Genomic DNA, 22,920 nt, shown 5'->3' on the forward strand with positions numbered 1-22,920 from the left:
AGCACAATTTATATATTGGTAGTAGTCTCTCAGTCTCAAATTGTCTGTATCTGTTTCCCTCACAGAGGATAAGATGCTTTGTGTAAAACCAAAGCAAACCATGAACAGTTGGCAGCAACAGCATGTTAGAGGAAAGAATCCCAGAAAGTTATTGACTGGATTTTCAGACTAGTCTAAGTCACAGTTTCCACATCTGCATCAGTTTGGATTATCTTAAAGATGCCGCTTGATCTCTCTTAATTGTCAGAAGTTCTGTTCCCAAAATAAAGTGATTTGTATAGTTGCAAGAACTAACATAGATTTCATTATGCATTTTCTTTGTTGCCTCTTACATTTATGTATTAGAAATTCCTCCAGTGTTTGTAAACATAGAAAACTATATCTTAATCACAGTGTTGTAAGAAGTGATCCATTTTATATTTTTTATGTGTTCATTCATAAACTTGAACAGGTCTGCTTTTTATGAAAGATCTCATTTCTTCATCGTGAATAGTCAGACCATTAAATACTTGATTAAATTATGTTTAAGTTATTAAATAACTTTTTTTCTAGTTTTATTATGTAGAATTATTACAGTTCAACTGCACATACACATTATATTGCATATAAATACATATAAACAGTGTACTGCACTTTTTTAGTTTTTATATATGTATTGATTATTGTGTAAAATCATTGAATAACTTATTAAATAAACCATTTTTCCTTTTCATTGTCAGATTAAACATGGTGGTTTTGTTTATTATCAAGAGGGTTGCTGCTTGGTTCGTTCCAAAGATGAAGAAGGTACACAACAGTTTTTCTTTTAAAGAAACATCTAATTTTTCATAGGAAATTCAGTATTTATTTTTCTAAGGTATAGAAAACACTTGTTTTAGATTTCTGATTTTTTTTTATGACTAATTTTAAATATCTGGGTTTGCTTAAGATATAACTAACAGCTACACTCAAAAGCTTTGGCAGAGAGAATGGGGTTGGAAACCAGCATTTTTTGAGCATCTACCAAATCCCAGATTCTGTGCTAGGCACTACATAGATTATTCAGTGTCACTTACATTCTGTTGCTTTTTTAGGTTCTATATGGTTTAGAAGTACTAGACTATAACTGTATCAAGTACCATCACGTAGGTTGATGCATAGAATAATATTGAATAGCATAGAATAATATTAAATTACCAATGCTGGTTTCTGTAACACATTAAGCTGCTGTCAATGCTAAAAAAAGACAGAATATGACATCTTACAGAAGGGGAATGCTAATTTGAAACATTGAAATACAATTTAAAATTTTTTAAAGTGTATCTTTTGGAATTATCTCTTTTATCCTTTTCTTTATGCAGCAGACAATGATAATTATGAAGTTTTGTTCAATATGGAGGAACTTAAATTAGACCAGCCCTTCATTGACTGTATCAGAGTTGCTCCTGATGAAAAATATGTAGCTGCCAAGATAAGGACTGAAGATTCTGAAGCATCTACCTGTATAGTTGTGAAGCTCAGTGATCAGCCTTCAGTGGAAGCTTCTTTCCCAAATGTGTCCAGTTTTGGTAAGCCACCAACCAAAATAGTCTTCTGTATAGAAAAGGCAACAGTAAGAGAATTGTCCACACCTTTGAAACATTTTTACTTGCCCGTGTGAGTGAATGAGAGGATGAATGCCTGTCTGTTTATCCCTGTGGACTCCATGCCTTCCTCTACCTCTTATTCAGGAGACTTTCCCTTCTTTAGTTGTATATCCAAATTCATGTTCATATTTTTTGAAGTATTATAATCAAGCCCAGGCTGTACAGTGTATGTTAAAATACATCAGTAATTCCTTGCTAACTTATTATTTAGAATATAGTTTTGCATATAAGCTGTATCTCAAAATTTTATTCAGCCTTAAGCTTAGGTATGATTTTTTAAATTTCACATCATGTTGTCGAGCCATTACAGCAGATTGCTCAAGGTCACTACCAAGGAACTCTGGAACATATTGAACTAACTTATTCATCAATAAAAGTCGTGATGAGGGGAGGGTATAGCTCAAGTGGCAGAGCACGTGCTTAGCATGCACCAGGTCCTGAGTTCAATCCCAGGTTCCTCCTCTAAAAATAAATAAACCTAAAAAAAATAAATAAATAAATAAAAGTTGTGATATTTTTACCAGTAGAACCAACTTTAAATTTTATCATTTACCATTGAGTGACACATACGTTTATACTTTATCCCCTCTTTTCATTTTCTGCCATAAATTTCCCCACTGTTTAATAACTGAAGGCTTTTGCAATGAATTGAAATTACACCCTGTCTTAATGATTCTTAAGACATACCTCTTGTACATTTTAACCTCTCTAAAATCAGGATGCATATTATACAATGATGTCTTATAGTCCTTGTCAGCCAGGTGGCAGTCATGACGTAATTGGTGAAAATTTCCGTTGACAACTTCTGGTAAGATGCTGGCAAGAAAACACCAGCATTAAAGTATATTTGGTAATTTGAGATATCCTGTGGCTTGAAAACAGAAAACATTTAGGCATGAGGGAAAGTGACCCAGTATTTCCTCAGACTTAAAGTTAGAGGTTGTAGATTTAAACATAATTTAGCTCCTGAAAGCAAATGTGACTTTACTGAAGTCTTTTCCTAAATGTTAAATATTCAGCTCTTATTTGGAAACTTGAGTACCCTGAGACGGATAACCACTTGAAAACTTAGAACTGATAAAGTAGTAGATATTTCTTTGGAAATATCTCTCTTATAAATAACAGGGTTAGATAAAATCAATCCTATGTTAGATTTAGATTTCCAAGGATAAACTTGCATCCGTCTTCTATTTGGCACTCAAAATTAGAATGTACTCTGCCTCTGTTTTGTTGTGTTTTTTTCCGTAAGGAGTTAGCTATGTATAATTCCCTAATTATTTTCTTTCAGAATGGGTAAAGGATGAAGAAGATGAAGATGTTTTATTCTACACCTTCCAGAGGAATCTTCGCTGTCATGATGTATATCGAGCCACTTTTGGTGATAACAAACGTAATGAACGTTTTTACACAGAAAAAGACCCAAGGTACTGGAACAATGCAATTAACTCTTTTTCTTCTTAGATTTCTGTAGTTATCTAAAGTGCTGCTCTTGGTAGGACCTAAAACATGATTTCGACTGGAATCAGTTATAAGGCTAAGATGAGCATAATCATTCTTTTATAAGTTGTTTACATTCAAAATTGGAGTCTAGTTATATTCAAACTTCAGAGTGAACACAAAAATATCATTAGACTACAAATGCTGAATTACTAACATTCTTTCTGGACTATGACACATGAGAGGAGTTGTTAATTAAACATTTAATAGGGTTGCCATTCAGCTGTTAAGACTCTCTTGTAAGTCATACCTGGAATAACCATGGTGTCAGTTACCCAGAATTCACTCTTCCACTTGTATAGATTATCTGAATTTTAAATTGCTTTGCTTTGAGCTATGAAAATATGTTGGTCTTTAAGTTTTACTTTCCCCAGTACTTTGGGAATTCCTCCTCAAAGCTAATTCTTTTTACTCCAGGGCTCATGCCTAATACTACCACTTAACCAGGCTTGGGAGGAAATGGTAGTAAATTTATCTGGCAAAATCCCTGAACTCTTACCCAGATACACTTTTCCAAATGATGTATGAGAAACAAATTATGTCTTAATACCAGGGTACTGTCCACGTACATCAATTAACTATATACTTTGGACAATGTCTGAACAGATTTTGAAAGGGAAAAAAAATGAGCTTTAACACCAAATCTATTACAGTTAAATTGATAGCCAGAACAAGAAAATTAACCCATAACTTAATGAATTCTCAGAGCTGACAAGGACCTTAAAGAAAATCTGGTACAACCCTTGGTTTATATAAAAAACTTAAGGTCTGGAGAAATTGTATTATTCCAGTCCATAGAACAACAGTCTTGGTCCAGTAATGCTGTCATTGCTTTTTTTCTGATGACTGTTTTAATGAGAAATTACTAGAACTAGTTATTCATATGATTCCACCATTACATGTCTCATTTGTCAAGAATATCTTTTGAAGATGACAGTTTAAGCTAATAATTTATTATACTATATCAATGACTTATGATTATGAATCATTTTCCATCTTGTGAATAAAACTCAAAATTAACCTAGGGAGCTATACCCTTAAATAAGGTACTTGGTTGCCATATCTTGGTTACTGTCCTAAGTTCTAAGGTTAAGTGAGTTATCATACATACAGTTAAGATTCTTGGTAAGTTTGGCTTGTAGCATGCTTTTTCTGCCCCATAAAGAATTAACCATAATTAAGTATGCTTAAACCTAATTTGGCATCTGATCTACAGCATAAACTAGTTTGTGGATTCTGAATAGAGTTGATCCTTGAACAACTAGGAGTTAGTTAAGGGCACTGACCCCTGTGTAGTGACCCCACATATAACTTTACAGTTGGACCTCTGTATTCACTCTTCAACCAACCACAGATGGTGTAGTACTGTGGTTTGTATTTATTGAGAAAAATCTGTGTGTAAGTGGACCCTACAGTTCAAACTCATGTTGTTCAAGGGTCAATCATACCCGAAGTAGCATACCTGAACAGAAAATGGAATAAAGGTCTTTGTAGAACTTCTAAAACCGAGCTGCTTTTTACTGTGTTGATTTTGATCTCCAGGTTTTGGTTTTCTGTTCTCACAAGTAAGTTTTGCCAAATGACTTTATAACTTCTATCTTTTTCTAGTCCCTTATGGTGTAAAGTTTGATTATTTATTTGAGACTTTTCTTTTTTCTTAATGTAGGCGTTTATTGCTATAAACTTCTCTCTTTTGCTGCATCCCATAGGTTTTGGTATGTTGTATTTCCATTTTCATTTATTTCAAGATTTTTTTTTTTCATTTCCCTTTTGACTTTTTCTTTGACCCTTTCTTTGTTTCGGAATATTTTGTGTAATTTCCATGTATTTGTGAATTTTCCAGTTTTCTTCCTTTTAAGACTTAATTTGTGACCTAACATATGATCTGTCCTAGAGAATGTTCCATGTGCACTTAAGAAGAATGTTTTTGGGGGTTTTGGGGGTTTTTTTTTTGGTTTTTGGTTTTTTTGCTGCTGTTGGATAGAGTGTTCTGTATATGTCCATTAGGTCCATTTGTACTATAGTATAGTTGAAGTCCAAGGTTTCCTCACTGATTTTCTGTCTGGATGATCTATCTGTTGTTGAAAGTGGGATATTAAAGTCCCCTATGATTGTTATGTTTTCTATTTTCCCTTCAGATCTATTAATACTTGCATAACATATTTTGGTGTTCTGATGTTGAGTGCATGTATATTTGTGATTGTTATATTCTCTTGATGAATTGACACCTTTATCATTATATAGTGGCCTTTCTCTTATTACAGCTTTTGAGCTAAGATCTATTTTGTCAGTTACAAGAACAGCTACCCTTGCTCCCTTTTGGTTCCACTTGCATGAAATGTCTATTTTCATCCCTTCATTTTGAGCCTATGTGTGTCTGTGAAGTTGAAATGAATGTCTTATTATAAGCAGCATATAGTTGGCTCTTTTTTTATCCATTCAGCCACTTCATGCCTTTTGATTGAAGAATTTAATTCATTTACATTTAGAGTAATTTTTAATAGGTAAAGACTTACTAATGTCATCTTATTTGTGTGTTCTAGCTGTTTTGTAGTTCCCATGTTCCTTTCTTACTGTTTTCCTTAGTGAATTGATGATTTTCCATAGTGATGTAGTTTGATTCCCTTCTCTTTATCTTTTGTGTATCTACTGTAGGTTTTTGCTTGGTAGTTACCATGACCTGTCTTCTCTTTCTAATAAAACTGTTACTTATAGAGCTGCTTGTGTTCTTACTTCCCTGTAACGACATATCTGCAGTTCAAATAATTGATTAATTTATCTTTTGATTACCTGTGTCATCATCACACATAAATAAGTAGATAAAAATAGCAAAGGAAGTGTTGAAATAAAGAGCAGAGTAGGGAAGGGGACTTGCCATACAATGATATGTTAAAACAGTTAAAATAATACAAATTGACAGACAAATAAAAGAGACCTGAATAAATAACTCTAAAACAGACCCTATGATGTATAAAAACTTATAAAAGAGGTATTATAAACTAGTGGAAAGTGAATGGGTATATATTTTAATGTGAGAAATTCTGAATATTTGGACAAAAGTAATTTTCATCAACTTCATATATCAGCATATATTACTAAAAGATTTAAAGGATCTGTTGGTAAAATAATAAAAACATCAAAAAAAAAAAAAAAAACCTAAAACCTAGGTGAAAATATAAGCATTTCACTCAATTGGTTGAAATATTTCCAGAGCATAAAATCAATAGAAGAAATTACAAAGGTTAATGCCAGTATTCTTGATTACCTAAAATATCAAAACTCTTATGTCAGAAAGTATTGTAAGCAAATAAATTAAAATCCATGTGACAAAATGGGGAAAGTAGTTTCAATAAAAGGAAAAGTTAATGTCTTTAATTTATAAAGAGATGGTTATAGATCAGTAATTGAAACTACATCACCAAGTTTAAAATAGACACTGACGTGTTACAGAAGAAATAAAATTGACAGTCATGGTATGTAATCCATGGTAAGATAGGAGGAATTTACCAAAGCATTAACCATGCTTATCTCTGGATGGTGGAATTTAGGGTTATCATCCTTTATATTTTTCAGTATTTTCAGCATGAATTTCTTTTGTAAGAAAGAAACTTGTAGACATAACATTTAAAGGCATCTGGTGTATCAATATGACTTAGTATTATGCTCTTGGAATATTTTATTATATTTATCTAGAGTTGTAAAAATACTCTTAATCATTAAAATAGTATTTCTATTACTAAATTTATCCTAAAGAAGTAATTATAAAAGTTAGGGAAACTATCTTCATGATATGTTTCCTTTTCTATTTATTACAATGAAACATAATCTAAATTTTTAAGAATTATGATAATTCAACTTGATAGAATATTAGGTAGCCATGAAAAAGTAATGATTATAAAGACTGTGTAACTAATGCGCAGGGAGATGATGGTATTATGTGAAGTAAGAAATGCAGAATCCAAAATTGCATCTATATTTTATCTATTTAAAGACATATATAAAATACAAATAAGCCTTAGAAGGAAAAACAGAAAAATTAAAATAGTTAATTTTCAATATGTTTTAGGTTAGTGCGATTGTGAGGGGTTTTCTTCCTAACTGTTGTTTTGTTGTAAAAACTAAGAGTAGGAAAACAGGATATCTAACATACAGAGAGGAAAAATGAAACTGTGTCCCTTTTCTTCCCTATAATTATGTATCTCCTCTAGGAAGTTTATTTCCTCTTCTCAGCAAAAAGCCCTATAATCTATTAATGTGGTTAATTGAGAGTCAGATGTTGTCAGTAACTTACATTGAAAAGCATTTTTTAAAAAATATATTGGTCCCCTGAGTCCAACTGTACCCTGAATTGTATGGTATATAAAATTTGTTACTTTGAAATTCTTTTAAAATATGGAGAGAATAAATCAGCACTATATCTGCCAGTCATAGATAATAAATGTATTACTTTGCAAAAAAAGAAGTATTGATGCACGTATAGATATATGATAAAATGTAGCAAAATGTCAGTGATTGAATCTCGGTGGTGGGTATATGGGTATTTACCTTACATTTCTTTTAACTTTTCTGTATGTTTGAAAAATATTCATTATAAAATGTTAGCGAAAAAATTGTTTTGAATGCCTTTGGGGAGGAAATGAGAAAAATAATAGCCAGTTTTTGTAAGCAGTATTCACTAAGGAGTTGTTTTTATTTTGTCTGCATTACAAATTAACATGTATACTGAACAGTGAGATACTATCATTAACAAAGAGCTTGCAATTGAAATTCATTGGATTTTCATCTCTCTTTCTCCCTCCCCTCCCCCCCTTCCTCTGTGTAGCTATTTTGTTTTCCTTTATCTTACAAAAGACAGTCGTTTTCTCACCATGAATATTATGAACAAGACCACTTCTGAGGTGTGGTTGATAGACGGCCTGAGCCCTTGGGACCCACCAGTACTTATCCAGAAGCGAATACACGGGGTCCTTTACTACGTAGAACATAGAGATGATGAATTATACATTCTCACTAATGTTGGCGAGCCTACAGAATTCAAGGTAAATTCTGTATTCTCCTTGTCCCCACTTAGGCTATTAAGAAGTGTCACACTAACATCAACAACTTACTCTAAGAGTTAATTGTTTTTGTAGGCGTTGAGTAAAGTGTAAAAATTGATGCTACCTTCCTATGCATGAACAATCCCATTTCTCTTCCCTTAGAGCTAATTCCTGTTCATATTTTAATTGTACCTAAAAAGGTTAGTAAATGAAAGCATAGTCTATTGTGTATGTATCAGTTATCAAAGCCAAACTTAGTGGCTTAACAAACTTTTATAAACTCATAATTTTGTGAGTCAGGATTAAGCTCAGTTAGGCAGTTAGTGCTTCTGCAGGTCTTGGTTAGGCTCACTGATGGTTCCACAGTCATCTGGCTGTCAGCACTCTCACTCAGATGTCCACTGGTTGACTGTCAGCTAAGCACTGGGCCATACCCACCCCACAGGCTAGCCTGGGCTTATTCATACAGTAATATTCACACTTCAGTCCTGGTGCAGAGTTAGTTCCTTCAGCTCTTCATAAAACTGAAGGCTAGTATGGTCTGGTTTCCAGTGGTTTTCTCTCAGGATGTGGTAGTCATCGTGTTTTGGTACCTAGATGTCTTCTATTTTGTTCCATACAGCTAATGAGAACAGCAGCTGATACCCCTGCTATTATGAATTGGGATTTATTTTTCACAATGAAGAGAAATACCAAAGTTGTCGACCTGGACATGTTTAAGGATCACTGTGTTCTATTCCTAAAGCACAGCAATCTGCTTTATGTTAATGTGATTGGTCTGGCTGATGATTCAGTTCGGTCTCTAAAGGTATGCTTAATTTCCAAAAGATAATACTGTTAATCACAATACATGCAATTTATTAACAGAACACCAAATTTTGAATAATCACAGTGTCCTTTTTCTTTAAAGGAAATAAATTCAAATGGAATTTAGCATATTGGGTCTTAATCAGGTTTAGTAGGTTTATTTTAGAATTACTTAGGGGACCTTGCTTTTAATGCACTTTTAGTTAAAAATACTGTCTTATAGCATGAACTTCAGAAGTCAAGTTAAGTGCTATTATATTCCTCTCTCTACATAACTATATATCACAGATCTCTACAACTTCAGATGTAGTAATAACTCAGGCCCACTTGGCAGCTAGTGTCTAAGTACTGCCTCCTGTTCTCGTCCCACACCTTCTTTAGGGATAGTAGTCATGCCGCTGTGTTTCTGCCGCTGCATCTTGTGCCTGCATCATCTCTGCCAGTTTTCTCACCTGCAGGAAGTGGGTGAACTTTAGTTCTTTCAACAATGAGGTAGCAGAGTTCACCACAGCACAGCTGTAAGGTTGGCACATCTCCCCAGCAGGCTGACTCACTGATATTGCTGGTGGCTGCCAGGAAAGATAATCTGCCTCCAGAAGTGAACTTGCTAAAATTGGTGAATGGTAACATTATTGCCCAGTTTTAAAGCAGCATTAACGAGTGAGTTAAGATAACAGGCACTGGAGGGAAAAAGAGAGGCCTCTGTTTCACTTGATGTATTAAGAGTTATGGAGACAATTAACCAGCAAACATAGACCACATATACCTCCCTAACTGCAGTATTATCACAATTTTTGTTAAAATGCAGTTCCAGTAAATCACTGAATGTTCACTGAATTTCTTTGTTCAGAGTTCTGTATTGAACACTCTGGAATGAAAAGATAGCAGGACAAAATATCTGGCGTTAAGGAGAATAGTTTATCATGAGATTAGACTAATACACAAAGAATAGGTATAAGGTGGGTTTAAATAGTGGTATCAAAAACATAAAATGTGCTTTGGGGCCCAAAGGAAAGGAAGAGGGCACAGGAAAGCTTTGGGGGGAGTAGAATTTGAGATAAACCAAAGAGGATAGATAGGATTTTGATGTGTAGGGAGGGGAATAGTATGAGAAACTTCATCAAGTGAAGCCCTAAACTGGAAAAGTTCAGAAAATATTCAGGAAACTGTTAATAATTCATTTTTATGGAAGCAGAATAAATTTCTAGAGGATGAAGCTATGATTTGATATGTTTTAACTGTCAGGGTGATGAATTTATGCATAAATTATGAAGAGCAGAACATTTGAAGTTTGGGGGCAGGGGAATAATTTGAGGAGTCAAGCTATACTTCACAAGGTTATCTGGCAGCCATGGTAGAGTACATCAAAGCACTAGGAAGTAAGGGACGAGGAGATTAGTTTTGACGTTATTACAGTGGTGTAAGTAAGAAATAATGAAGGCCTAAATGAAACAACCAAATTTTTCCTTCTGCTTCATGAAATCAAATTTTGAAATACAATGTCTGGTGCATTAGAAGGCTGTTTAGGTGTCCTAAAACAAAAATGATGATTTTAACTCTAGCAGTTTTCTTCTTGCCTTCATCTACTAGACTCAAAGTGTGTCGTTTCACTTGCTAATTGATGCCAAATTCAGGCATCTCAATCCAGAAACTGGCAGAGCATCTATTTTTATTGCAGTCTATAATAAGAATAGGGCTGGGAGAAAATATTTAATTTTTAGCAATGCATTTATTATAATAAAATTCTGTCAAAATTAGGAATGTCATGAGTTTGCTGTAAGATTTAACTTCTAAGTAAATATGACCTTTTATATTTTTGTAAGTATTGTGTATTTTAATGATAAACCTCAGTTTCCATGGTTTTAAGTTTCATTAGAACAAAATCATATTTTCATTTACTCCTCTATTTCTTTATTTGACCTTTTCCAACCTGTAGTGGCTGTTACGATGTTCCAAGTATGATGTTCTGAGTCATCATCACAGAATAATCAGATACTACATTATAGACCAGGTGCTACTTATAGAGAATTTTATACATCAGAGCCTTTCTATGAACTGGGTAACACTGATTAATACGCACAGACAATGCCATATACAGAGGACAAAATCATTAAGCCATACTGTGAGTGGATTTTAAAGTATTTCTGTATGTAACATCTCTGCCCAGGGAGCACTTGACTGACTAAAAGAACTTTGTAAACTCAAACTCAGCAGTAAAAATGTAAATCCCTTAATATACTTGCCTCCTATCCTTGGTCATCATGTCATCAGTATTTCCTAGTCATGTTTTTTTTTCTTCGTGAAAAGAAGTTAATGACATTTTAATTGGTTATGATATTTAAGCAAATTGGGAACTATGTTGTTTTATGCTAATAGCATCAGTTCATTTAGAGGAGTCTACATGACTAGGCCAATAATGCTTGAGCTAAACCTGTTTCAAATATCTAAGAAATAGCTGCCTATTACCTGGCCAATTTATAATTTTGCTCAGGTGCTGTCCATTAATATATATAAATGATACTGTAGGCTTATCTCAATAGGAAAGGTAGCTTAAGGTATCTTTGAGTTAGTTAATACCTAGTTCTGTATCAGCAGGAAAAACTTTAAAAAGTCCATAGCTTTGGATCAGTTTTTTTTTTAATTAAAACTTTAACCTCACTCCCATTAGTTTAAGAAATACATCCAAAAGACTTTCTGATTTATTGGAACCATTTAGTCAGAAACTAAGCTTACTGCATGAGTCACATGGAAACTGTTTTAAGGGAGAGAAAAAGTTGTGCTCCTGTGGGCTGAGGAGCCTTATGCCCTCAGACTGAACATCTTGTAAGGTTAGTAGCAATGCTTTTTCCGTTTTTTCTCAATAAGGTCTCAGTTTACTCATTTCATTTATGCTACCAGATTTCCCAACTTTCTTCATTATACTTTTCTTTCCAATTATGGCTTGTATTTATTTATATATATTTTTTGTTTTGTTTTGATTTTATATAATTTTTAAAGGTTACCTTCCATTTACAGTTATTACAGAATATTGGCTATATTCCCCATGTTGTACAATACATCCTTGTGTCCGTCTTATACTTAATACTTTGTACCTCCTGCTCCGCGTCCCATGTTGTCCCTCCAGCCTCTCCTGACTGGTAGCACTAGTTTATTCTCTATACCTGTGAGTCTGCGTTGTTGTTGTTATATTCACTAGTTTATTGTATTTTTTAGATTCCACATATAAGTGATATCATACAGTATTTGTCTTTCTCTTTCTGACTTACTTCACTTAGTATATATAATATGGCTTGTATTTAAATAAACAAATTATCCTTGAAAATAATCCTCAATCTGAGGAGAGTAAATAAGGAACTCTTTTAGAGAGACATTGCAAATGTATGTCCTTAGTGTTTCAGGGCAGTGGATTCTTTGGATTAATTACAAGAAATTTGCTATGTGAACATAAGCTCTTTGGCTGTATGTAGTTTCTGCAGGTTAAATGGTACATACACTCTTTATGCATACATCCCCCACCTACCCTTTCTGAATAGTGCCCACCAGTGACGTTGCTATGCCAAGACCTCTGATTTTGTAAGGAATTTGCTCTTTCTACAATTACTCAGGAAAAGAAAGGCAATTTTCTTTTAATGTTCTGACTCTCAGTACCATTTCTAACATACTGTCAGCCTGCTTACTAGAGTTCTTTAAAAGGTTGTAAGAAGGATGTTAGTGAAGGCTTGAGGCTGGACCCTGCTGCTTTTAGAGAATAAATTTTGATTTCTTTCCTTTTTTTCTTAAAGTTAAGAATCTTAATCATAATAGCTGTGAGTCTCTCAGAGTGGATGTGCAGGAAAGGTTTTGTTCTGCACAATGGTTAGCCTGGGAGGTAAGTTAAAAACAAATTGTAAATGCTTTAGTGCTGCTGAGCCAGTTTGTAGCCCTGGAATAATAACTGTCATCACTGTGGCTGTCGGGGCAGTAGAGTTAGGGCTGCTGGGTAAATTATTAAAAACACATGTGAGAGATTTCATGTTCTATGAGAACAGAGATCTTAAGAGATGTCTCTTGGTTCTGGAGTTACTATTTGATTTGCTATTATTCTTAATCTTTTGCTGTTTCATTGCCCAAGTTTATATACCCCAAAATAGACTTATTAAAGGAGATTTCTTGTAGATCCAGAATCATGAAAAACCATTTTCCTGTAATTTTTCCTTAGTTTATTTTATTGGTCATTAGTATAACTGAGTTTTCATTTTTTACTTGAAATGTTTTTATTGTGCTAAAGTAATCCTTAAATGAGGCATTAAGTGATAATGGAGTTAAAAAAAAAACAAAACTTGATGTCCAAATCATCTTGTTTGGAGCAGACCCAGAAATTTAGTGAATACTTACTGTCTAGGTAAAGAATGAAAAATAACTGTTTTATTTCCTCAGCTCCCTCCTTGGGCCTGTGGATTCATAATGGATACAAATTCAGACCCAAAGAACTGCCCCTTTCAGCTCTGCTCTCCAATACGCCCCCCTAAATATTACACGTACAAGTTTGCAGAAGGCAAACTGTTTGAGGAAACTGGGCATGAAGACCCGATCACAAAGACTAGCCGTGTTTTACGTCTAGAAGCCAAAAGCAAGGTGAGTCTTTGTAACCCACACTGTCAGCCCTCGTTTATTGAAAGCATATTTGTCCAGTACTGTGCAGTTGCTGGGATTACATTAGCATAGTTTTGTAAAGTGGATCTCACATTCCATAGCAAGACCCAAGTGATTTTAAGGGGTACATGGACTTTGTTTTTAACTTTAATACTCATGCATTTATTTTAACATGGATTAGAAAATTTATAACCAGGACATGAAGCCCTTGATTTCATGTGTTGTGTATTTGAGTATTCAAAGTTAGTTTAAAGAAAAAATAATCAAAGTTCGTTTACAGTTATGGCAAAAATTACGAAGGTGGTAAGCAACTGACTAGAGTGAACAAGACTAATACAGTCCCTGCCCTTGTGGAGCTTAAATCTCGTGGAGAAGGTGCCAGATTTTGAAGAAGTAATTACTAATGTGCTAATTGCTGCATAAGAAGACGTACTGAGTACAAACATCTGGTAAATAGGGACCTTGCCTGGTCTGGAGAGACTGGGGACAGCTTCTCTGAGGAAGTAGCATATCAGGTAAGGCCTCTAGGATGATCAAGAGTTAAGCTAGAAAGGGGGGAGGGAGATTCTGTTCTGTGCAGAGGCTCTGAATTGAGGAAGAAATGGCGCATTCAAGAAGTGTAGGGGGAGGGTATAGCTCAAGTGGTAGAGCGCCTGCTTAGCATGCACAAGGTCCGGGGTTCAATCCCCAGTACCTCCTCTAAAAATAAATGAGTAAACCTAATTACCTCTGCCCCCCTGCCAAAAAATATAAATAAATAAATTTTTTTAAAAAAAAGTGTAAAGGAGAATAGTATGGCCAAAAGTGTAGACTAAAAGAGGGGAGATTGTCCAGGGGAGTAGGAGGTTGGGGAGGTAGTAAATAGAAAAGAAAATTTGTGCAAGTGAGGAACTAATATAAATGGTGGCCTTGAATTTAAGGAATTTTCAGACCTTAGCACATCATATATCAGATAATTTCACATGTGCTGACAAGGAATGAATTGAGACAAGCCTTTTTTACTTACGAGTTTTTTCTTTAAGGTCATTTTCTTTTAATATCTTAAAGCAAAGATTATTTTTATATTACAAAAGCAATACATGCTTAAAAATATGGAAAGTATTAAGTTTAAATGACTATTCTCCAGTCCCATTTGCTGTACCTCATAGTATTAATCATTTTTAGTGTTATCGCCTTCCAGATTTTTTTTTGTCAACAAAATACATATGTTTAAGCTTTGTTTTATTTACAAACATGGGCTTTATACCAATCTACCAAAATGTTGTAATTATTATGCCCCAAATGGAAAGAACAGTGAAGCTAAGCCCTTGGAGAGCCAAGAGATCCTTTACATACTGCGGAAGAAGGGAAGCAACTGCCAAAGGGAAGCTGCGGTAACTTCACAGGGGTCTTTGCACTGCTGACCAACTCTAGGATTCAGGCCATCACGGGATTTGCTACATCCTTACCTCTTCCTTCTCCTAAGTTTTCAACCAGCAAGTTTTTTCTCTGCGTATTCAACTGAAGTTGGGAAGGAGGCAGGAAGATAAAAACAACTAGATTATTTTATAGAAATTAATCTACATCATTTTATAAGAATGAATCTGAGAAGTGAAAATTCAGTTACACTGTCATAACAAGTTAAGCATAATAAAGAATGAGAAGAGTTCTTCCTTATTTGATAACACTCTAGTGCCCCAAAGTGAAGTTTTCAAAATGAAAATGAAAAAAAATAGGGAGAGTGGCCTGGTTATATTATTTTCCTTATGTAAACTGCTATTTCATTAGTTTCTGTAAGTGGGGTGAGAACCAACTTTTCTACCCTTTTTCTGTGGCAAGGAAGGTCAGGCGTAGTTCAGATTGTCTTAATTTTGTCTGTCCAGAGACTGCCTAGGTTCAGTCAATTGAATGTGAATTACGTTGGGGAATACTTATTTGCCCTAAAAATAATTTAGGTGTTAAAATTTATAGAACTTAAACCTCTTTTAAACATTTTTTAAAACAAAGCTAAATAGGTCTTTGAAGAGGATGTGGGAGGGTGTTAGGTCAGTAAGAGATTTCAGGTTTTAATAGTTGAGAATTCTGACTATTGAGTGAAGAAAACTGAGTTGTTCAGACTTTTTTAGTTAGCACATGTGTAAATATTCAAAGATGAGAAATGGCACTATGTAGCCTGAGATACAGGAAGAATGCTATGCTAGTATATCTAACCTTGATAATAGGTATTTTGGCTTGTCCTGAAAGAAAACAATTACAGTTATACAGAGTAGTGAAGAACTCTTTAAAATCACTTTACTGTCATGAAAATCTGCATTTAATAAGCTGTTTTCAAGCCAGAGTCTTGCTGCTCTTTTCTAGTTACTAATTTAGGTTGGCAAAGTAGCTGAAAATTAAGGATATGGATTTTTACAGACCATGACTCTTTTGTCTTAATTAAATAAGCAGCACGTAAAATTGGGAATAAAACTATTTCAAACGACTTCTTAGCACACATAGTAAATCTTCATTTCCAGGATGGAAAATTGGTGCCAATGACTGTTTTCCATAAAATGGATTCTGAAGACTTACAGAAGAAACCTCTCCTAGTACATGTATATGGAGCTTATGGAATGGATTTGAAAATGAATTTCAGGCCTGAAAGACGGGTGTTGGTGGATGATGGATGGATACTAGCATATTGTCATGTTCGGTGAGTCAACACATATTAACTGGCATGTGAGTGCTGGAGCATTGTGACATGTACAGTATAACAGTATACTGGGGAGCGGAAGTTTATTTTCTCATTTCTATTGTTGAATTTGTGTATCCTTACACCTGTGCTGGTAGAACCTGATTCAGTAACAGATTAATTAATCCCAAAAGCAAATGAGTAGATTTTAGGATTTTACACCAGATTTTCAGGATTTTTAAAACAGATATACAAATCTCTGAACTTACTTACATAATTATTTCCATTTAATTCTCCTGAGTTTAGGTTTTTCTAAAATAGCCTCTTAAGCTGGACTCCTTTTTTTCCACTCTTCCAGTTTATTTTAGCTGTTTTTAGGAAACAAATAGTGTTTCATGTTTCTGCTTAAAATTCTTCACCACTTCCCCGTTACCTCAGTAAAATCCAAATACCTCAGTATAGTTTTTAACCTCCTAATGATCTGGCTTATCTTCATAGTGGCATTTGTCATCACTCCCCAAACACGTCCTGTTTTCCAGCCACGCACATCCTACACTTCCAGCCTTACTACATCCTTTCAGATGACAGCCTCTTTCCCCTCTGTGCCCTTGCACGTGCTGTCTTGATGCCTTTCTGTTCTTTGTCCTTCTAGGAACTCACATTCTTCCTTCAAGACTCCTTAAGCATTCATGTTCCTGCCTCCTGTGTTTACCCCTAACCTGACAGGTGGATATTCTCAAGTCTCAGGTCATAGCAGTGACCACATTGCTTGGAAGCTCTTTACTTTTCCCACAAATTATCTCCAGGACAGAGGATTTTTGCCTATGCATATTTTTAAAGCATATATATTTAGCACAATGCCGGGGCAATAGTAAGCAGACACTCAAAACATATTTGTTGAATCAGATTTTGATTGCCTATGTCAAGAGTTGGCAAACTTTTTCTCTGAACAACTAAATAGTAAACATTTTAGACTTTGCAAGCCAAATGTGGTCTCTGTTGCATATACCTGGTTGGTACTTTTTTCTCCCAACCTTTAAAAATGTAAAACTCCTTCTTAGCATAGGGCCATACAAAAACTGGCTTCTGGGTAGATTTAGCCCATAGGCCATAGTTTGCTGACCCTGGCTTATATCGTGAATGTTTCTTTAACACTAAAACTTTTTTGCCCTTTAATTTCAGGGGAGGTGGTGAATTAGGCCTCCAGTGGCATGCTGATGGCCGTCTAACTAAAAAACTCAATGGCCTTGCTGACTTAGAGGCTTGCATTAAGACACTTCATGACCAAGGCTTTTCTCAACCAAGTCTAACAACCCTGACTGCTTTCAGTGCTGGAGGGGTGCTTGTGGGAGCATTGTGTAATTCTAATCCAGAGCTGCTGAGAGCTGTGACTTTGGAGGTAAGTACTCTGTCTCCACTGTTTACAGAATAGGGAAGTGTGAAGCCATAGATGCTCTTAAGAAAAAATTTCTGTTAACAGTTTTTACCATAGCATAGGAGTATAACAAAGCTTGTACATTTTAAACACAGAATTATACCCCCAGGAGAACTTCCCTGACAGTGTTCTTTATTAATTTTTAAGAATTTCCACTGAAAGATATTAATGGCTATTCCTGTTGATCATTTTTTATTTGTAAGAACATTCAGAGTTGGAGGGAAAGAGACAAAGCATATATGACACACCAGACCCAGGAAGTCAGACAGAGCACACTGACTCTGGAATGTGTGAAATCCTTGGACATTTACTGACCAACATTTCAGTCTTGGGTTTAGGAGCTCTCTATCTTCAGCTCCTCCATTCTTATTAACAGTCTTTAGGGGTAGTACTTCTGTCCTTTAATTGAGATACAAAGTTGTATTATAGCAGCTCATTTCCTCCATCATTCTCCTGCTTCCTGGTTAGTGTCAGGGAGGAAGAAATTTTCCTCTTCCCTTCTAGGTTCTTCTCGCCGGTCTAAGAATTAAGTTGACATGAGATAGATTTACAGGAGAAAAGTCAAACGAGAGCGTAATAATATGTATACATGGTAAAGCCCCAGTAAAACTGAGTAACTCACCAAAATGGCCGGAGTTCTCACCTTAGACACCATCTTCAGCTAAAGAAGATGTTGGGGTTTGATTTGGGACTTCACGGGGTGGAAGGCAATTCACATGGAGATGGAAAGCAAGTGTTTGGTAAACAAACGTTTGCTGGTCTATGCAGAGAGACCTTGGGACACAAAGTGGACCCTGATCTCTGTCCGCCCACTGTACCTGGCCCACATGCACTGTCTGCTGATGGCTCTGTTCCTCTATCTGAATTCTGCAGGCAGTTCAGGACAAGGTCAGAGTTTCTTCCTGAGTCTTTTGGGCCTTGATTGTTTTCAGCTTGAAATAATTTGGGGGCGGCAATTTTTGTTCTCCTACAGTAGATACTCTAGAAGACAGTCCCTAGGATGGAGAGAATAAATTATTTTCAGGTTTTTTTTATTTTGAGGGTGAGCGGTATACACTGTGTGCTTCTATTAAAGTAAATAAGTGTTAAATAATCCTGATCTGTAAATCTATTTTTAATAGAAAATTAAGTATATAAGGAAAAAATAAACCCTATGCACAAAGATAATAATGCAGAATTACAGTATAAAGAAAATGCAAATACCTTTGACTTCTAGAAATAACTTTGACTTGTCGAAATCAGGAAGTAATAAGAGCTGTATGTGTAAGGACATTTATTTATCCCACATTGGCTTACAATAGTGAAGAATTGGATTTAACCTAAATATTCAACAATTAATTCAAAGTTTGGAGCACATTATGTCTGGTAAACCTGAGTCACATGGCTCCTCTCACTCTGAGGGAATGCTGGGAAAGGGAGCTGTCTGGCATGTATTTTAGCACCTCCACAGTGAGAGGCAGTCTCTGTCTCATAAAGTTAGGGATACTCTAAATGCAAAAAAGAACTAAGATGCTAGGCAGCCAAAAAGAATTACATTTGGGCACTGTACTTACTTAATGTTGATACAAGAGAAAGTAGTATACATGGTAACAGATTATAAGGCAACTGCCATTTTATTAAATGTTCTAACACTGGTTATAAGCCAGTGAGTGATTTTCTCTTCTTTCAACTAGGATATTTTCCAGATTTTCTTCAGTTAGCATTTATTATCTTTTTTTAATGTAAAGTGTCCAACTGAGTTTATTCATGTGTCGTTGAGATTTTATTTTTAATTTTTAATTGTGATAAGGTAACGTAAAATTTACCACCTTAACTCTTTTTAAGTATAGAGTTGAGTAGTGTTTAGTACATTCACATTGTTGTCCAGCTAGTTTCCATAACTATTCATCTTGCAAAACTGAAACTCTGTACCCATTAAATAGCAACTCCCTAGTTCTCCTTCCCCCAACTCCTGGGAACCACCATTCTAGTTTCTGTCTCTATGAATTTGACTATTCTAAGGTACCTTCTATATAAATGGACTCATACAATACATGTTTTTTTATAACTGGTTTATTTCACTTAGATAATGTCCTCAAGGTCCATTGTGTTATAGCATGTGTCAGAATTTCCTACTTTTTAAGGCTGAATTTCATTGTTTCATTGTATTTATATATAATTTGCTTACCCATTCATCCATCAGTAAACACTTGATTTACTTCCACCTTTTGAATATTGTAAATAATGCTGCTACAAACAGAGATACTATAATCTTTAAGACCTTACTTTCATTTCTTTGGGATATATACCTAGAAATAGAATTGCTAGATCATATGGTAATTCTAAGTTTAATTTTTTGAGAAACAACATACTATACCATTTACACCCCCACTGACAGTGCACAAGTATTCCAGGTTCTCCACATCCTTGTCAACACTTGTTATTTTTTGTTTTTTTAATAGCAGCCTAATGGATGTGAAGTGGCCACATTTATTACTTTTATATAAAATATATATATGTATAGGAAACCCTAAAGACTCCAACACAGAAACTACTAAAGCTGATAAAACAAATTCAGCAAGGTAACAGAATACAAGATTAACATACATCTATCTCTTGCGTTTCTATACACTTAACAGTGAAATACCAGAAGAGGAAAGTAAAAAAAAAAAAAAAAATGTTTTTAATTGCATTAAAAAACTTAGGAATAAACCTGGCCAAGGAGCTGAAATACACTGAGAACTATAAAACATTGATTAAGAAAATTAAAGATGATTTAAAGAAATGGAAAGATATCTCATGCTCTTGGATTGGAAGAATTAATATTGTTAAAATTGACATATTACCCAAAGCAATATACAGATTTAATGCAATCCTTATCAAATTACCCAGGACATTTTTCACAGAACTAGAACAAATAATCTTAAAATTTATATGGAATCAGTAAAGACCCAGAATAGCCAAAGCAGTTCTGAAGAACAACAACAAGGCTGGAGGCATAAGCCTCCCAGACTTCAGACAATACTATAAAGCTACAGTGATCAAAACAGCGTGGTATTGGCACAAAAAACAGACGTACATAGGTGGAACAGAATAGAGAGCCCAGAAATAAACCTACACACCTACAGTCAATTAATCTTTGATAAAGGAGGCAAGAATATACAATGGAGAAAAGACAGTCTCTTCAGCAAGAGGTGCTGGGAAAGCTGGACAGCCGCATGTAAATCCGTGAAGTTAGAACACTCCCTCATACCATATACAAAAATAAACTCATACTGGCTTAAAGACTTAAACATAAGACAAGACATAAGTCTCCTAGAAGAGAACACAGGCAAAACATTTCTCTGACATAAATTGTAGCAGTGTTCTCCTAGGTCAGTCTACCAAGGCCATAGAAATAAAAGCAAAAATAAACAAATGGGACATAATTAAACATAAGCTTTTGCACAGCAAAGGAAACTATAAACAAAAAGATAACCTATGGATTGGGAGAAAATACATGAAAATGATGTGACCTACAGGGGCTTAACTTCCAAGGTACACACACAGCTCATAACAACTTAATAACCAAAAAACAAACAACCCAAGTGAAGAAATGGGCAGAAGACCTAAATAGACATTGCTCCAAAGAAGACATACATATGGCCAATAGGCACATAAAAAGATGCTCAATAGTGTTAATTATCAGAGAAATGCATATCAAAACTACAGTGAGGTACCACCCCCACCAAAATGGCCATAATCAAAAAGTCCACAAACAGCAAGTGCTGGAGAGGGTGTGGAGAAAAGGGAACCCTCCTATACTGCTGGTGGGAATGTAGTTTGGTGTACCCACTATGGAAAACAGAATGGAGATTCCTTAAAAAAACTAAAAATAGATTTACCTTATGATCCAGCAGTCCCACTCCTGGGCACATAGCTGGAGAAAACTCTTAATTCAAAAAGATACATGCACCCCAGTGTTCATAGCAGCACCACGTACAATAGCCAAGACATGGAAACAACCTAAATGTCCATCGACCGATGATTGGATAAAGAAGTTGTGGTATATACGTAGAGTGGAATGCTGCTCAGTCATAAAAAAAAAAAAAAATGAAATAAAATGCCACTTGCAGCATCATGGATGGACCTAGAGATTATCATAAGTGAGGTAAGTCAGAGAAAGGCAAATATGTGATACCACTTATACGTGGACTCTACAAAAAAATGACACAAATGAACTTATTTACAAAGCAGAAACAGACTCACAGACATAGAAAACAAACTTACAGTTACCCAAATGGGAAAGGAGGGGAGAGTAGTAGTTTGGAAGAAGTAGTAGCAGATACAAACTACTATATATAAAATAGATAAACAACAAGGTCCTACTGTATAGCACAGGGAACCATATTCAATAGCTTGTAATAACCTATAATGAAAAAGTATATATATATATACTTTTATATATATAATTGAATCACTAGGCTACACACCAGAAACTAACATAACATTGTACATCAACTATACTTCAGTAAAAATAAATAAATAAAAAATACAAACAGCATGATATGGTCAACTGAGTTTCTGCAAAAAAAATATATATATATACACACACACACAGAGACATACACATATATGAATAAAAGACACAAAACTAAAAGCAAAAATTGTGAAATTAGAAAATAACCCTTATGTCGTTTAAGGAGTTTGAATACCTTAAAAGCCAATTACATCACAGGCCCTGGTGATAGACTGGCTAATTAATCTGGCTCCTGGGAATGTGCATTCCTTCTTGAGCTTTGTTCTCATGTCAGCATGTATATATTCATAAAGTATAGTATTTTTCTGAAACTCATTTTACCAGCTTGTTAACTGAAGTTTAAATTCCTTTGGCTTTTTTTTCAGGCACCTTTCTTGGATGTTCTCAACACCATGATGGACACTACACTTCCTCTGACATTGGAAGAATTAGAAGAATGGGGGAATCCTTCATCTGATGAAAAACACAAGAACTACATCAAATGTTACTGTCCCTATCAAAATATTAAACCTCAGGTAGTGAAAGGACAGCTTTGATAAACTACTGTCATGAAGTGATAAGAGAAAATAATCAGAAGAATATTTACCTGAGCTGAAGCAAGAATTCAGTTAAGGCCTTAGATTGATTCTCCTTGTAGCACTCAAAACACCTTTCAGCCCCATCTCGGCTCGTACTCCATTAGATTAGATTAAGGTCTCACTATTCAAGAAAAGATGATTCCAGGTAACAAGTAGTCTAGA

General features: G+C 34.9%; 1 protein-coding gene across 4 annotated transcripts in view; it reads left to right on the forward strand.

Annotated features, from left to right (window-relative positions):
• PREPL (prolyl endopeptidase like) overlaps positions 1-22,920 on the forward strand; it is a 34,715-nt gene that overhangs the window by 7,571 nt on the left and 4,224 nt on the right. For 3 of the 4 annotated variants that reach the window (XM_006211442.4, XM_072937785.1, XM_015245458.3), the window contains 9 exons: positions 720-786; positions 1,341-1,547; positions 2,914-3,049; positions 7,945-8,161; positions 8,784-8,969; positions 13,385-13,582; positions 16,093-16,268; positions 17,430-17,646; positions 22,546-22,695. In XM_006211442.4, the coding sequence (XP_006211504.1) occupies positions 720-786; positions 1,341-1,547; positions 2,914-3,049; positions 7,945-8,161; positions 8,784-8,969; positions 13,385-13,582; positions 16,093-16,268; positions 17,430-17,646; positions 22,546-22,695 (1,554 nt within the window). The remainder of the gene's footprint in view (positions 1-719; positions 787-1,340; positions 1,548-2,913; positions 3,050-7,944; positions 8,162-8,783; positions 8,970-13,384; positions 13,583-16,092; positions 16,269-17,429; positions 17,647-22,545; positions 22,696-22,920) is intronic. The other variant, XM_015245457.3, reaches the window with a different exon arrangement.

Source organism: Vicugna pacos, chromosome 15, assembly GCF_048564905.1.
Source record: "Vicugna pacos chromosome 15, VicPac4, whole genome shotgun sequence".
Taxonomy (NCBI): Eukaryota; Metazoa; Chordata; class Mammalia; order Artiodactyla; family Camelidae; genus Vicugna; species Vicugna pacos.